Consider the following 14,723-nt stretch of genomic DNA (forward strand, 5'->3'; position numbering starts at 1 on the left):
GGCCGTGCTAGTTGTGTGCTCTTAATTTTAAAAGGGTCATATCAGATTGGAGAAGAAATCAGAAAACTGCCTTAGAGTGTGTTTCACTAATATTCCCAAAGGTCTTTAGACTCCATCAAAATTATTTTACTAATGACACCTGTCTGTGCAACATATAAATGAGGAGATATTCTTTTTTTTAAAGACGCAATCTGAGTGGTTGTAAGCAGAACTATTTTGAAAAAAATAAAGATAGCAGCATATTTAAATGGAGGAAAAAGGCAGGTCTCATTTCCAAATATTATGGTCAAACTTTTCTTTATTTGCATCCCTGAATAGAATAATTTTCAAATTATTGATCTGCAATTAATTTCAACACAAGCAAAGTGACTAAAGACAACCTTTCATCAATTAAACTATAACATGAAACAATAGATAACTGTGTTTTAAGTTTCTGGCTTCAAAAATATGAAGATGTGAATACTTTCTCTTTTTTTGAATATATCAGTGTTATACAAAATCAAATAATATATGGAAATTATCATATAACCCTAAAATACAACAAATGAAAAGCAACTATTGGCCTGCCAAAAAAAAGGCAGCAAAATAACACCCCCCCACAAAAAAAAGAGTTACCATGCTCAAGGAAACAACATATGTTGAAAAGATATACATCTGATGCCAACTATAAGCAATTGCCCTTAAGATATAAAGTGGCCATTTAAAGATCACAAAAAAAGAGAAACAAATGAGCAAAAATTAAAATAAAAAGAACTCATATTTGCACATTTATTTGATTTGATTTCTTTTCATCAACTTATTCTGGGCAATGTATATCATAAAACATTAAAACAATTAAAACAATGCAAAATAAATATGCATGGCACCAAGCTAAACCATTACGATGGATGTTAATACAACCAGGAAATGCACATATTAATTTATAGATGCAAATATGAAAATAATATATACTGTAAATAAAACCACAATAATCAAAAGCCTATGTCCTAATTCTTCTTAGGAAGAAGTGTTCACCTTTCCCCTGCTACGAAAGAGGCATTTTAAAAAAAGTTTAGAATTGAGTATTTCTTTAGATTGTGAAACACATCCTGAAAATACTAAGTCTAACAGGATAACATTAAATGATATATCTATACCTACATATATCCCAGCTGCTATAATGTTCCTTCTTAAAACTGAACAATTATTTCCTTACACTTTTTAATAATATGCTTTTACATTAAATGCCAATCTGTTTAATCTATTATTACAAACAACCTACAGTACTACTACTTTCAAATAATACTCCATGTATTTGATAGCCAAATATTTAAATTACAATTCTTTTGTCTTGGTCCTAAATAAATATGGTATTTGAGTATGCCAGCTTTCCAACAGATGTTTGCAATTAAATTTCCTATTGCTATATCCCCAATATATCAATTAAGTGCTCTGCAGTTAGGAACTCTTTGGTATTATGGCTGATCTCATCATAAAGCAAAGAATAATATACAGTAAATATGTTAAGAAGTTCTTAACCTTGCCTAACTTCTCTTCTTATTTTATGGTAACACCTAAAAATAATTCATTTTATCATAAAAAGTATAGATTTAAATTAGATTTACTATGGTCTCTTTCTTTGAAGATTTCAGTTTTTGTTCCTTAGTCTGATTTTACAACAATTTTGCTCAGTGTTTATTTTAGATTGTTCCTCCTTGTTATAGAAAAATAAAGCCTAAGCTAATCAAAAAATCGAAAAACTAGGCTGTGTACTCAACCATCCTGTTCAAAGAGGAATCAATAGGTGTAAACAACAAAAAAAATTATGGGTGTGAAAGGCAAAAAAAAAGCAGTCAAATATTAAGAACTTGAAAAATAATTGGAAAAGAGAAGTCAATTCAGGAAAGGAAATAAAATAAAAAAAGAATATCATATACATGGCAACAGGAAGTAGGTCTTAAACTAGATGTTTGAGCACAGCAAGCAGTATGACAATAAACAGAAGAGATAAAGGAGTAAACTGAAAAATATCCAAGAGGCAGGTTAAGATGGAAATGACCATTTAAATACCTGTACAAGCAATACCACATAGCAAGTTAAAATTGCACTCCCTGGTATTCCCAGAAGATAGCCCATACTTTTCCAGGACTAATTACTGTATTTGATACCTTCGAGGCTTCTGTCCTACAACTTCTAATATGGGATAGCCATAAAATTATCATCTAGTGAAGAATACCCGCCTACTTTCCAGTTCTTGGAAAAATTTTCTAAGCTTTTGCTCCATGGAAATAATTTTTCAAAACGTTAAGTAACACTTAATGTTGATGATCTTCCTTTTTTAAAAGTCACTAAAGCTATAAAGCACAAGATAAAAACAGAGATAAAATACATTCACTAATTTTAATGGTGCTGTGATGGTATAACTTTTACATGTTCTCACTGTTTTTTAAAAATCTTCCTTATCAGCTTACTAGTAAAGGCAAATGTTTCTCTTTTTTTTACAATAATTGTTTTATGATAATTTTCTGAAACATTTATGAAGTAACACCAGTCAATGGGAACAAAACCTTCACTGGGAATTAAGTTGTCTCCTATTTACTAGTATTTTCTTCTTGTCTAAAGATTTTTTTAAATCAATGTTTCCTTTTGATTTGACATAATCCAGGCTTTTAAAACATCATCTTAATGTCCCATTATAACAATATTGTTGCATTGTTCTTTCATATCCTATTATTATTTATTTATACATTTTAAAGAAAAGCTATTATGTCATCCCATTTTAGATCACAAACAGAATATAAATAAATAAAATTCATACTGCTGGCCATCAATACCGGAAAAGTTTCATGGATCACTGTTTAATCTCACTGCATCATTGTACAAAACAGATTGTTACTTATTTGAAACACTCAAATTCTAATTGCCTTCTGGTCAATAAATCACATGAGATACTACTGTGATAGCCTTCGTTTTTCAGGTTTCAGCACTGCAAGTTCCATAACCTTTACAAACATATTCGTGTTAAAACAACAGTTAGTTATTCCTACAGAAGAATAAACGTAACTCTGTTTATCTTCTTGAAGAAATTACTGGTTATTTCACATTTGATTTTGTTGAAACAGTAAGTTTTGATCAAGACTTTTAAACTGATCTGTACAAAAAGTGAAGTAGCATCTTAAATACAAATTACTATGCGTGTCCAGTAAAAAATTCAGCTGAATAGATTGTATTATGACAGCCTGTGTTATAACGGTAGTCAACTGATGGAGAGTCAGAATATTATGGCTTCATAAGTTTATTCTTCAATTGTCCATCTCTCCCAATGCCACATTCAGCTGTACTATCCAGAGATATCTGTCAAACAGACCAATGTCCATACTAAGGCAACATAACCCTGGAGTTGGCACTCATATTAACAGCAAGAACTTGGCTACAGAAACAGTGATGATTCATCAGACTTTCTAAGCTGCATTGTCAAGCTATAAAATAACATACTGCCTTTTAATCTTAATGAAGAAAGATATATAGATTTTCAATAGTTCAACTTAATAAAGAAGCAGTTCTGGTATTTACAATTCTACAAACAGCTCAACATAGTTACTTACCAATCAGTTTTGAACAACAGCACAATTCACAACACAAGGCAGAGATGTAAAATTACTTGGAAGGAAGTTTCGTGGAAATCACTAAAATTTAACTTTGTTGAAAAGAGTTCAAGGATAGAACTTTATTCAAATGGATTTGACCCTCAGCATTATCAAGAAGTATAAGCTACACTTGTTAAGTAGGAAGACTAAACAAACACGCAGAAAATCACCAGTAAACCATCTTGCTGAAACCTTTCCATTTACTTAGCTATTCCTATATTTCATAGCAAGACAGGCATAAAAGACAACACATGTCTAGCAACATTATTCTTGAGAACAGGAAATGTTATTTAAGTAAACAAAAAATTACAAGAATCTGGCAGGACAACCCATATGTGCATTCAGCTTTACCAAGTAGTCCATCAAACATTATTTAAACCTAATACCCATTTTTTAAAATTTTTAAGAATGAAATCTTAGGAGCCTTGCACATAATTAATACTGATTAATCCAAGCTGGGAAATTCTTTTAATCTGAAAGTCATACATCAACTTGAAATTTGATATACTGTTTATTTCTAAGACACTAAGCAGGTTTGTTATTTGAATCAGAGGCTTTTAAAGGTTGCATAAAGATGCAAGAAAAATGTGTTTTATTTTCCACAAAGACCTTTTTAAACGCTCCTTGGCTACAAACAGAGCACCTAGCCTATATTTTACAGCTCTGTTCACAACAATGCTTCCAGGAATAGTACTATATGAGTTACTTGGTGGCACACAATCAATAAATTTTCATATCATTTAAAAATATATTTTTAAAAAAGCATAATATGCAATAAAAATACAAACAACGTGATACATGATAATATATCAGATCATTAGGAGTTGGTACCTTTTGGAAAGTGACTTTTTCTGGTCGCTGCCTTTTCCGCCGAGTGCTTTTTCTGAACCTCTGATTTACTTGAATCCATTTTACGACCTGTATGTCAAAACCATACAGCTTTTTAAAGAAGACGCAACTTGAGCACAACTACTCAGCATGAGTAAGAAACTATAAACAGATTCAAGATACAATTTTCCATTGCTTCACTGGAAGGGGAAAAAAAACTAGGGGGGGGGGGGGGAAACCAGGATAGAGAGATGAGGAAGAGAAATATTTGTTCCAGTCCTCCATATCGTGTTTCAATCCATTTATCTATTTCTTCCTGGTCAGAAAAAAACTTTTCTCTCTCTGTTCCCTCCACCACCCTGACCCAAATGCAGTAAGTTCCGTCTGGTGCTATATAATCTAGCCAGCGCCCCAGCAAGTTAAACCTCGCACATACCCAAACATGAAATTGAAATTGTTACATAAGTGCAGCAAGGCGAAAAAAGTGATGATGGTGGAGGGGAAAAAGGTGCGACCGAGTTCAAATAGTAACACATCTTCCAAGGGGAGAGGAGCATTTTAAAAAGAATCGATCTCGGCATTTCCTTCATCGCCCCTCTAAATAGGGTGGGATTAAGGGGTCGCGGTCAAGGTAATAACGAAGGGGCAGCTTCCCCGTGTCACTTCTCGTGGATATAGCGATACTTCAGGATCGGAGGGCGGAGGGGGAGTGGGGCGGACAGAGATGCAATCCCGTTTTGCAAAGAAATAAAAATAAAAAAAAAATAATATATATATATATATATCCACGATCTAAAACTACCAGCTCCCAAAGGAGGAAAGCGCCTTTTTACCTCTTCTTTCACTTGCTGGGCTAGTCGACCTTCTTGCCAAACGCGACTCTCTTCCAGCAAAGGCTAGATGGGGGAAGACAAAATAAAGCGCAAGTTTATTCCAGGCGATCTGGAATAAAGAGCTGAAGGAGGAGGAGGAGGCAGAAGAGAGAGCCCCGATCGTGGACCCGGCTTCCGAGATCTCGTTTCCCCACCACCACCACCCCCAAAAAAAGATCCAGCGTCCCCGAAAGCTGCAAGATCGGCTGCGATCAGAACCAAACTTCCCCTCCGCGCAGCCCGAGCCTTAGGGCGCAAGGCGAAGGAGTCCAAAAGCCTGCCCGGTCGGGCCGGCGCCCGCTGCCCTTGCAAAGCCCGCCGGCTGCGATCGCTCCCGAGGCGGACACGCGGTCGGTCCGCTCGTGTGTACCCCTCGCTAGGGCGGCCCCGGCAGCACCAGCTGCGGCCGCCGCGAAGGGGTTCGCCGGGCTGCTGGTCGCAAGAGACGGTCCACTCCCCACCCACACCCAACCACCCCCCCAACACACACTCACACACTCCGCGCAACAGGCTCGCAAGGAGCGGAGGTCGCGGCTTCCTCGGGGTTTTCTTCCCCGCTGCCGCGGCAGACGAGGGAATCTCCTACGGCTGCAAAACACCTTAAGGGAGGCAGGGGACACCCCCCCCCCCGCTTCCTCCCCGGTCTTCGTGGTCCAGCCTCCGAAATCAAAGTGGGGGGGGACGCGGAGGAGGAGGAGGAGCCTGCCTTAAGGGAATACTCCAGCCCGGTCGGCTTTGTTCGCCCCCCATCCGCCGAAAAGGTACCGCGGAGGGACGGCTCAGGGCGGCGAACGCCACCATTTAAAATATCAGGGGTCTTCAAACTTGGCCCTTTTATGACTTGTTGGACTTCAACTCCCAGAATTCCTCAGCCAGCTTTGCTGGCTGAGGAATTCTGGGAGTTGAAGTCCAACAAGTCATAAAAGGGCCAAGTTTGAAGACCCCTGACTTAAATAGTGCAGCGTCTGCCTGTCTTCCTCCTTTGCGTAAAAAGGCGCCGTTTGAAGTCGAGCGCTCCGAGCAACAGGCAACCGCCGCCTCTCGCTCCCCCCCTCCCTCCCTCCCAGCCACACACAACCTTTCCCCCCCTCCCCGCTGACGTTTCCGCGCGAACGGCGTCCAGGCTGTCAGTTCTCGCTTGCACGCAAGGCAGGCAGCTGGATCGAAGGTGGTGGTGGTGGGGGGCGGGGAAGGAGGGGTCGAGAAGAGCGAGCGTGAAGCGGGTTGTTCCACCTCGCCTAGGCCGAGTGTGTGTGTGTGTGTGTGTGTGGAGGGGGGGGGGTCTCTCTCGACGGCCCGGCTGGCTTCGCGGCTTTATCGGGGGCCGGCAAAGTTCCTTCACTTTTCCTAGCTTGTAATTCGAAGACCGGGTTTCTCCGGACTTGAATAAAGCGAGGAAGATGAGGGTGGTTTTTTAGACTGTGCGCTTGATTAGCGTGTGTGTGTGTGGGGAGGGGTGTCTTACCGGTTACTACAAGGAGCGAGGGGGTTACCCTTTGCACGGTCACGGGCATTCCTTAAGTGTTTGGTGCAGGGGTAGGCAACCTTGGCTCTTTTATGACTCGTGGACTTCAACTCCCAGAATTCCTGAGCCAGCTATGCTGGCTCAGGAATTCTGGGAGTTGAAGTCCACGAGTCATAAAAGAGCCAAGGTTGCCTACCCCTGGTTTGGTGGGACTGGAAGGGGCCAAACGAGCCCTGCTTAAGAGCGGGGGTGGCGGAGGGAAAAGGTCGTTTGCATTCATCCAAAAAAAAAAAAAGGAGGGGGGGTCCCGGATTTCTGCCGTAAAACTCTGAAATTTAAGACAGCGCTATATTTAATCCTGGAAATGCAAATGCGTGCGCTGAATGGACACTAAAATAACGCTGGCGTAAAGTTCATCGACTTTTTTTCCCCTTGCAAGTTGCAAATGAAACAAATCGTGAACCTATTTTTTTAAAAAAGCGCAGCGAGGTAGAAGCGCAAAGAGGGACAATTCCATTTTACATCAGAAACGTCCTTCCTTTCTCCAGCATCCTGCCTGCCCTCCCTTTCATTCCAAACCAGAGCTTTCTGTAAGCAAGTATTCTAACTGAACATATTAAAATGCAAGGAAGAATTTAAAACTTTCTTTCCCCAATAGCTAGCTCCTTGACCTCTATGGAATCCAAAACGATATCAGATGAATTCCATGGAGACTCTGAAGTGCATCTTAAAAGCAAGCATTAAGTTTTGCTTTTTGCTACTGGAATCTTGCCATTTCTATTAGTCACGGCCATCCCGCAGTTGATTCCTCCATTAAGCTGAAGCTTGGCAAAGCCTAAACTTTGCTTTAAGACCGCTACTCCACCATCAGTTGTTTACTTAAGAGTAAATCCCACCAAACTTACTGAAATATCATTACTAAAATTTGTCTACTGGTATGAAAATGTACAGGAAATAGGAGATTAAAATGACTTTGGGAACATGTTAAAACAATTAACACTTTTGTGGGAGGGGAACCATGCTAGTTAGTCTATGGAGGCAAAAAAAATCATAAATCTGGTAGCACACACTAAATCGCAAAATTGAAGAAGCTTCTTGGATGAGGAGCAAAATATTTTCAAAGAAAAAACATAAAAGTCCAGTTGCATTTTGGAAAAGTACCTTTGGGACAAATATGGTAACACCTTTTCCAACTACTAAGTTATATAAAAAGACGTATGTTTGTAGACTTTCAGCATTATTCAGAAAAGTGCTACTAGATTACTGATGTAGCTTGTTTCTGTAAAGTTAAAAAAAGCAAGGAAAGAATCAGTCCTCCAGGATAATTATTTTTAGCATATTAATATTTTCTGACATAAGTATAAGCATAAACTCATGCTCTCACAAAAATTTGATTGATGTAACTGCATTCTGGGAAAGAAAGTTTCTAAATTTTTAGATCAGAGCAGATTTTCTCCTACATGAAATTAGACGCCATTTACGAACAGATGTCAAAACGTAAATGTGTGTCGAGTGAGCTCACTAAATCTTGACCACCACTTTAACTTTATTGCTTTTGGTTTTTAAAAAGACATTGCCTGCCCCCTTTTTTACTACCACAATAACCTTCTTTCAAGATCAAAAGCTTTAGATCAAAGCCAAGCTCAAGCTCTTTGCTTTAAATAGAAGCAATATTGCCATGAAATATATTATTCAAAGAAAAATATCTTAAAGGAGATATTATGATGGAAAAAACCCTTTTCTAGATTTTTACATTCGGGCTAATCCCATCTGTAAATATGAAAACTGCTACATTGAATTATTCAGCACTTCCATTGGCAAAAATTATTTAGGAAAATATTTGTTAACAGAAAGGAGGCATCTGTTTAGAATATATGTACAATATTGCTTCTATTTAAAGCAAAGAGGTGTACATATGTACACCTCTTTGCTTTAAATAGAAGCAATATTGCCATGAAATATATTATTCAAAGAAAAATATCTTAAAGGAGATATTATGATGGAAAAAACCCTTTTCTAGATTTTTACATTCGGGCTAATCCCATCTGTAAATATGAAAACTGCTACATTGAATTATTCAGCACTTCCATTGGCAAAAATTATTTAGGAAAATATTTGTTAACAGAAAGGAGGCATCTGTTTAGAATATATGTACATTTACTCCAAGGGACATCTTTCCGCAACTGATACACTTATTTGCATATTATAATATACATGCATTCATGTATATCAAATGACTATACGTCACCAGCCTCTTTGAATGGTTCCCTCAAAATATACAAGATGATGGGATGGGATCCCAGGCAGTGCTGATTAACTGTAGCTTTCATCTTATGGAAATTAGTCTAGCACCTTTAGTGTTTGCATATCAGAAGTTATTAAAAACAAACATATTCTAGAAAGTCTTAGGAACCGAATGTTCACCATTGCACCTATTGTCTCCAAGGTACTTTTTCAAAAGGCAGCTGGACTGTTTTTTCCTTGAGGAAGAAGAACTTGGATGACTGAGAAACTCCACCTATTGTACTATGAAAGATTTGTTTCAATCTTAATTTAGTGTTTTTTAAAGTCATGTTTTATGTTTTTATGATGTACACTGCTGTGTAACAGTAATTGTTGAATTCGGCAATATAAAAATACCTTGCGTACAGTCACTCATGTGCTCGTGACCTCTCGTTTAGACTACTGCAATGCTCTGTACATGGGGCTACCCTTGAGGACCACTCTGAGGCTTCAGCTGGTGCAGAATGCGGCCGCGCGAGTTGTGTTGGGGGTCTCCCGATACTCCCATGTAACACCTCTACTCCGCGAGCTGCATTGGCTTCCAGTTGCTCTCTGAGTGAGATTCAAGGTGCTGGTGATGACCTATAAAGCCTTAAATGGCATGGGTCCGGATTACTTACGGGAGCACCTGCTGCCGGCGTCAACTTCCCTTTGTCCAGTGCACTCCCACAGAGAGGGCCTCCTCAGGGTGCCATCGGTCAGAGAGTGTCGGCTGGCGGCCCCCAGGGGGAGAGCGTTCTCTGTGGGTGCGCCAGACCTTTGGAATCATTTACCGGTTGAGCTCCGGATGGCTCCTGACCTTCGCTCTTTCCACCGTGACCTGAAAACTCACCTATTTGAACAAGCCGGCCTGGTCTGATGGGTTTGGGGTATTTTAATTGTAATTTTAATTAACTTTTTACTGCAATTGGGCTATTCTATTTAATTCTCATTTTAACTTTTGTATATTGCATTTTTATTGCATTTTATTGCCCTGTACACCGCCCTGAGTCCTTCGGGAGAAGGGTGGTATAGAAATTAAATTAATAATAATAATAATAATAATAATAATAATAATAATAATAATAATAATAATAATAATAATAATAATAAATAATAAATAATAATAATATTGTATTATATATTGTCTATTAATGTTCTTGAGATAGTGCTACCCATTCAGATGACCTAGACCTGATTATTTTGATGTAAATTACTATGATGCAGTAAACTTCAGAACTTGGGACCAGGAGATCTAAGTTTAAATGTCCATTAGTAATATTTGCTGTGTAAATATTCAGAATACCTATGAAGTACAAGCAGTTTTCAACCACAGAATGCTAAATGTTAAATGCTGAAAATACAGATTTAAATTCCTTCACTGAACCAACTCAACCTCACAGAATAAAACAAAAATAAGTTTTTATGTACCACACACACACACACACACACACACACAGAGAGAGAGAGAGAGAGAAAGAGAGAGAGAGAGAGAGATGCTCCTCTGCACTACCTCTCTGGGCAACTTGTTTTACTGTTGAAATTCTGTTATATTCCATCAGAATCTGCTTTCCTGTATCTTAAATAATTACTCTGTATCCTGCACTCTGGAATGAAAGAGATCAGATTTTAGTCGTCTTTGTGACTTCACTGCAGATACAGATAGTCCTTGCTTAATGTCAACTTGTTCAGTAATCATTCAAAGTTACAACAGTGACGAATGAGGGGCACTTATGATGGGTCCTCGAAGCTGCAGCTGTTACAGCATCCCTGTGGTCACAGATTTGGGCACTCTGGCTTGAAATTGCAGCTTTGCAACATCTCATGTTCACAGTATTGCCATTCGAGACCTTCACTGCCAGCCTCCGACAAGCAAAGTCAATGGGGAGGCTGGCAGAAGGTGCGGCTATGTGGGATTTACCTAATAGCATCAACTGGGCTGCCAGAATTGCCATTGACTGTGTGGTCACATGACATCATGCAACAGAGTTCCTGGGTCCAATTACCTTCAGTAAGTGAGGTCAATCCGTATTTGAAGAGAACTATCCTTTCCCCCCTCAAGGCTTTGCTCAAAATTAAATATACTTGTCTCCTTTTATCTTCCTAGATTCTAGTCTTCTAATCAATATTAGTGTCTTCTCGAGACCTGTTACAATTCTCTGAATCATTCTTAAAATGTGATACTTTGAACTTGCGATTATGAAATAATGTTTGTTTACGCAGAATAAAACAGCATTTCTCTTCCTTACAGTGACATCTCACTTTCGACTCATACTTAAGTTTGCCGTTAATTAATATTGCAAAGTATTTCTTACAAATAGCATTGCCAAGCCAGGTGTCCACTATCTTTTATCTCTGCCTTTGATTTTTGTTTCCAGAATAAAAACTCTGCACTTATCGGTGTTAGATTTCACACTATTACATTCAACTCATTTCTTTAAAGGACATTCAGAATTGTATTTCTTCCTTCCAGGTATTATCTCATTCAATTTTGTGCCATCTGCAAATAAGAAAAGTATTCTCTGAGTAGGAGAGTCTACATGGAATATGATTGTCATTTCCATTCAGCTACTCTTAAAGGGGGAAAAAACAGACCAGCACTTCCACAGTTCAAGTTATCAATAGAGAGATCCGAAGATCCAGTTTGGTATACATGTTAAGGCATTAGACTGGAAACTGGAGACCACGAATTCTAGTTCTGGCCTTGTGGTACATAGACAGCTGGGTAACTTTGAGCTAGTCAGTTTCTCTCAGCCTTAGGAATGAGGCCATGGCAAATCCCTTTTGAAAAACCTCACCAAGAAAATTGCAGGGACTTATCCAGGCAGTCTAAAAGAACCAGACACAATTGAACATTAAAAAAGGGGTGGTGGTGCTAGTAGCGAATATGTCATCACACAAAATATCCCTGTATGCTGGCATCCTAGAAAGATACTTAAGGTTTAGAATCCAGTGAAAATTAATCGATTTGCAGATATTGGATATGAATTCAGAACTTGCAAGTCTCTTCATGTTCTAGTTAGCTTTTATCATGAAATGCACTGGGGTATAATATAAAAAATGTTGGGATTTGGCTTCTATTTTCTTATGCTCTGAATTTTAAGACTGTAGCATAATGTAAAACACTTTCACATGGCATGCATGAATCTTTAAACATAATCAGTTATTTTTTGGAATTCTTATATAGTTCACACAAATTTTTTTTAGCATGTCTTAATGGCCACCCAAAAAGAGTTTAAGGCATGTCCAATAGAGCATTTCTATTAAAAATCCAAGCAGCTGGGCCCTCTGAGTAGCTGGGGCATACCAAAACATTAAAAAGTTTTATCCACCACGCCAGCAAAATTTCTTGCTATTTAAAGGAAATTTGAGCTTTTCATACTACATGCCTGAAAAATGCTCAACTTTATTCAATAGCTAGATGGAGCCTGATTTAGAACAGAACTTCGTGTCAGATGTATACACTTATTTGTTTGTGTCATACTCTGCCTTTTTAATAAATGTAGGAGCATTGTTGCTTCTTTACCTGTTCAAAATTGGGCCACACCCAGATAAGTAGATTAGCCAAGAAACAGCTGACTTTTGTTTTTCCTTTTCCAAAATTTATCTTTCCCAAAGCAAAACAAAACTCAACATGACATTAATTGTTGGTAATGCTTTAAATATGAGTATTCCTATCAAAATCTATCTATGATAAAAGCTAAATGATATCTTTTATTTGTTTTGTGCTGGGGCCTTAAAGTCAGTGTTGATTTCTGGTGACTGCCTAGACAAGTCCCTCCAGTTTTCTTGGCAACATTTTTGGAAGTAGTTTGCCATTTCCTCTTTTCCAGGGCTAAAAGAGAGTGACTGGCCCAAGGTCACCCAGCTGGCTTTCTTCCTCAGGTGGGAGTAGTACTCAGTCTCCTGATTTCTAGCCTGACATCTTAACCATTTCACCAAAATGACATGGCTGATATTTTTATCAAGGTAAAATAAATTTAGACGAATATGTGTGTAATCTCTTATTTTCTCTAGAATATTTCAAGCGAGCGCTATAAAATATAGGGAAGGTGAAAGGAAGGTGGAATTCAAATCAGCAGTCTGCATGTTTAAAGCCATTAATGATTATCGTTTCAGAAGAGAGCTTAGGTATAGGCAGCAATTGCGAGGGAAAAGGGGAGAAGCATTTTCCCCATCTTTGAAAGTACAATGAGATCCTAGCCTATTTCCCACCAATGGTGATACACAGAGTTGCCTTGACAAAGCACATCTAGATTACAGGTAGTCCTTGACTTACAACCATTCCTTTAGTGCAGTGTTTTTCAACCACTGTTCCGCGGCACACTAGTGTGCCGCGAGATGTTGCCTGGTGTGCCGTGGGAAAAATTCGAAAGATTTTAAAAAAAAATGTCCGCCCGAAGAAGCCGGAGCCACATGAGGCCGGGGCTTCGGACAGCCCGCACCGTAGTGCTTCGGAGGCGGCGAGGCCGGCAGTTGCAGTTGCAGCTGCTGCTGCTGCTGCTTCATCGTCGTCCTCCCCGGTGCTTCCCTCACCGCCGCCACCGCCTTCGCTGCCGCCTCTTGCTTCTTAGACAGCTCGCCGGGCAGAGCGCATCCTCCATCCGCCTGCCCCGCTCTGCCTGCCCTGCACGTTGGAGGGGAAAAGTTCGCCGGAGGTTCACGAGCTTTCTCTCCTACCCATTGCCGGCTTGCCCAGCGTTGGGGTGAGCCTAGGACCCGGGGAAAGGAAGCACCCCACTCCCCGCCGCCGCCGTTGCCTCCCCGAGCGGGCTTTTCAGTTCGGTCTCTCCGCTGCCCAGGCGGCTTTCAGCTCCCTCTCGCCTCGCAGCGCTGCGCTCCAGTCAGTTTTGCAGGCTCAAGTTACAAGTCCCGCGGACGGCGGGGCCGGGTGCCCGCAACTCGCTGGAAGCAAAAAAAAAAAAGTTGTTTGCGTCTCTCGCCTTGCAGCCACCTTCCTCTCTGCCCAACTCTCTCTCGAGCTCCCGGGGAGAAAAGGGGAGGGGGCGCCGTTGCTCACTACCACAACACCCCCTGGAGGACGGCCGTGACAGATCGGGCGAGGCGGTGGGATCGTTCGAGGCTTCTCCGAACTCTGCTCGAATCCTTCCCTGGTGGCGGAAGACGTCATCGACCTCCTTTCCCATTCAGCGCTGAAGAAAAGGGCGGGAGAAAGTGGTGGGGGGGGAAAGGGGGAGATGGTCTCCATTTCCCCAGGCCGACTTTTTTCTGGCCGAGAAAGGCGGATGGGCTTCGGGATGACATTAGCGCCCGCAAGCGCTAATAAAGCTTTACGCTGCCATAATAATGATAAATGATTACATTAGATTTTTTTTTTAAAAAAATGATTAGCTAGCAAACTAGGGCTTCCTTGTTCTCAGGGCTGTTTGGGAAGATACAGTATTTCTGTTTATAACGAAAAGGAACCTCTCTTAACTTCCCTCTGCTTGGCCTTAAAGCAGGGGTAGGCAACCTTGGCTCTTTTATGACTCATGGACTTCAACTCCCAGAAGTGCTCAAAAATTACTGGTGAGAAGAATTATTTTCTTTTATGGTTTCAGGAAGCATTAACGGTAAAATTTTCAGGAACCATTAACGGTTAAATTTTTTAACATTTTCTAATGGTGGAGTGCCTCGTGATTTTTTTCATGAAACAAGTGTGCCTTTGCC

General features: G+C 40.0%; 1 protein-coding gene across 1 annotated transcript in view; it reads right to left on the reverse strand.

The window, feature by feature from the left end:
* Positions 1 to 14,723, reverse strand: part of AOPEP (aminopeptidase O (putative)) — a 202,189-nt gene that overhangs the window by 83,753 nt on the left and 103,713 nt on the right. The window contains exons 12-13 of the mRNA XM_081318746.1: positions 5,288 to 5,350; positions 4,458 to 4,544 (exon numbers count right to left, since the gene is read on the reverse strand). Of these exons, the coding sequence (XP_081174872.1) occupies positions 4,458 to 4,544; positions 5,288 to 5,350 (150 nt within the window). The remainder of the gene's footprint in view (positions 1 to 4,457; positions 4,545 to 5,287; positions 5,351 to 14,723) is intronic.

The sequence above is a fragment of the Vipera berus genome (assembly GCF_964194415.1).
Source record: "Vipera berus genome assembly, chromosome: 2".
Classification (NCBI taxonomy): Eukaryota; Metazoa; Chordata; class Lepidosauria; order Squamata; family Viperidae; genus Vipera; species Vipera berus.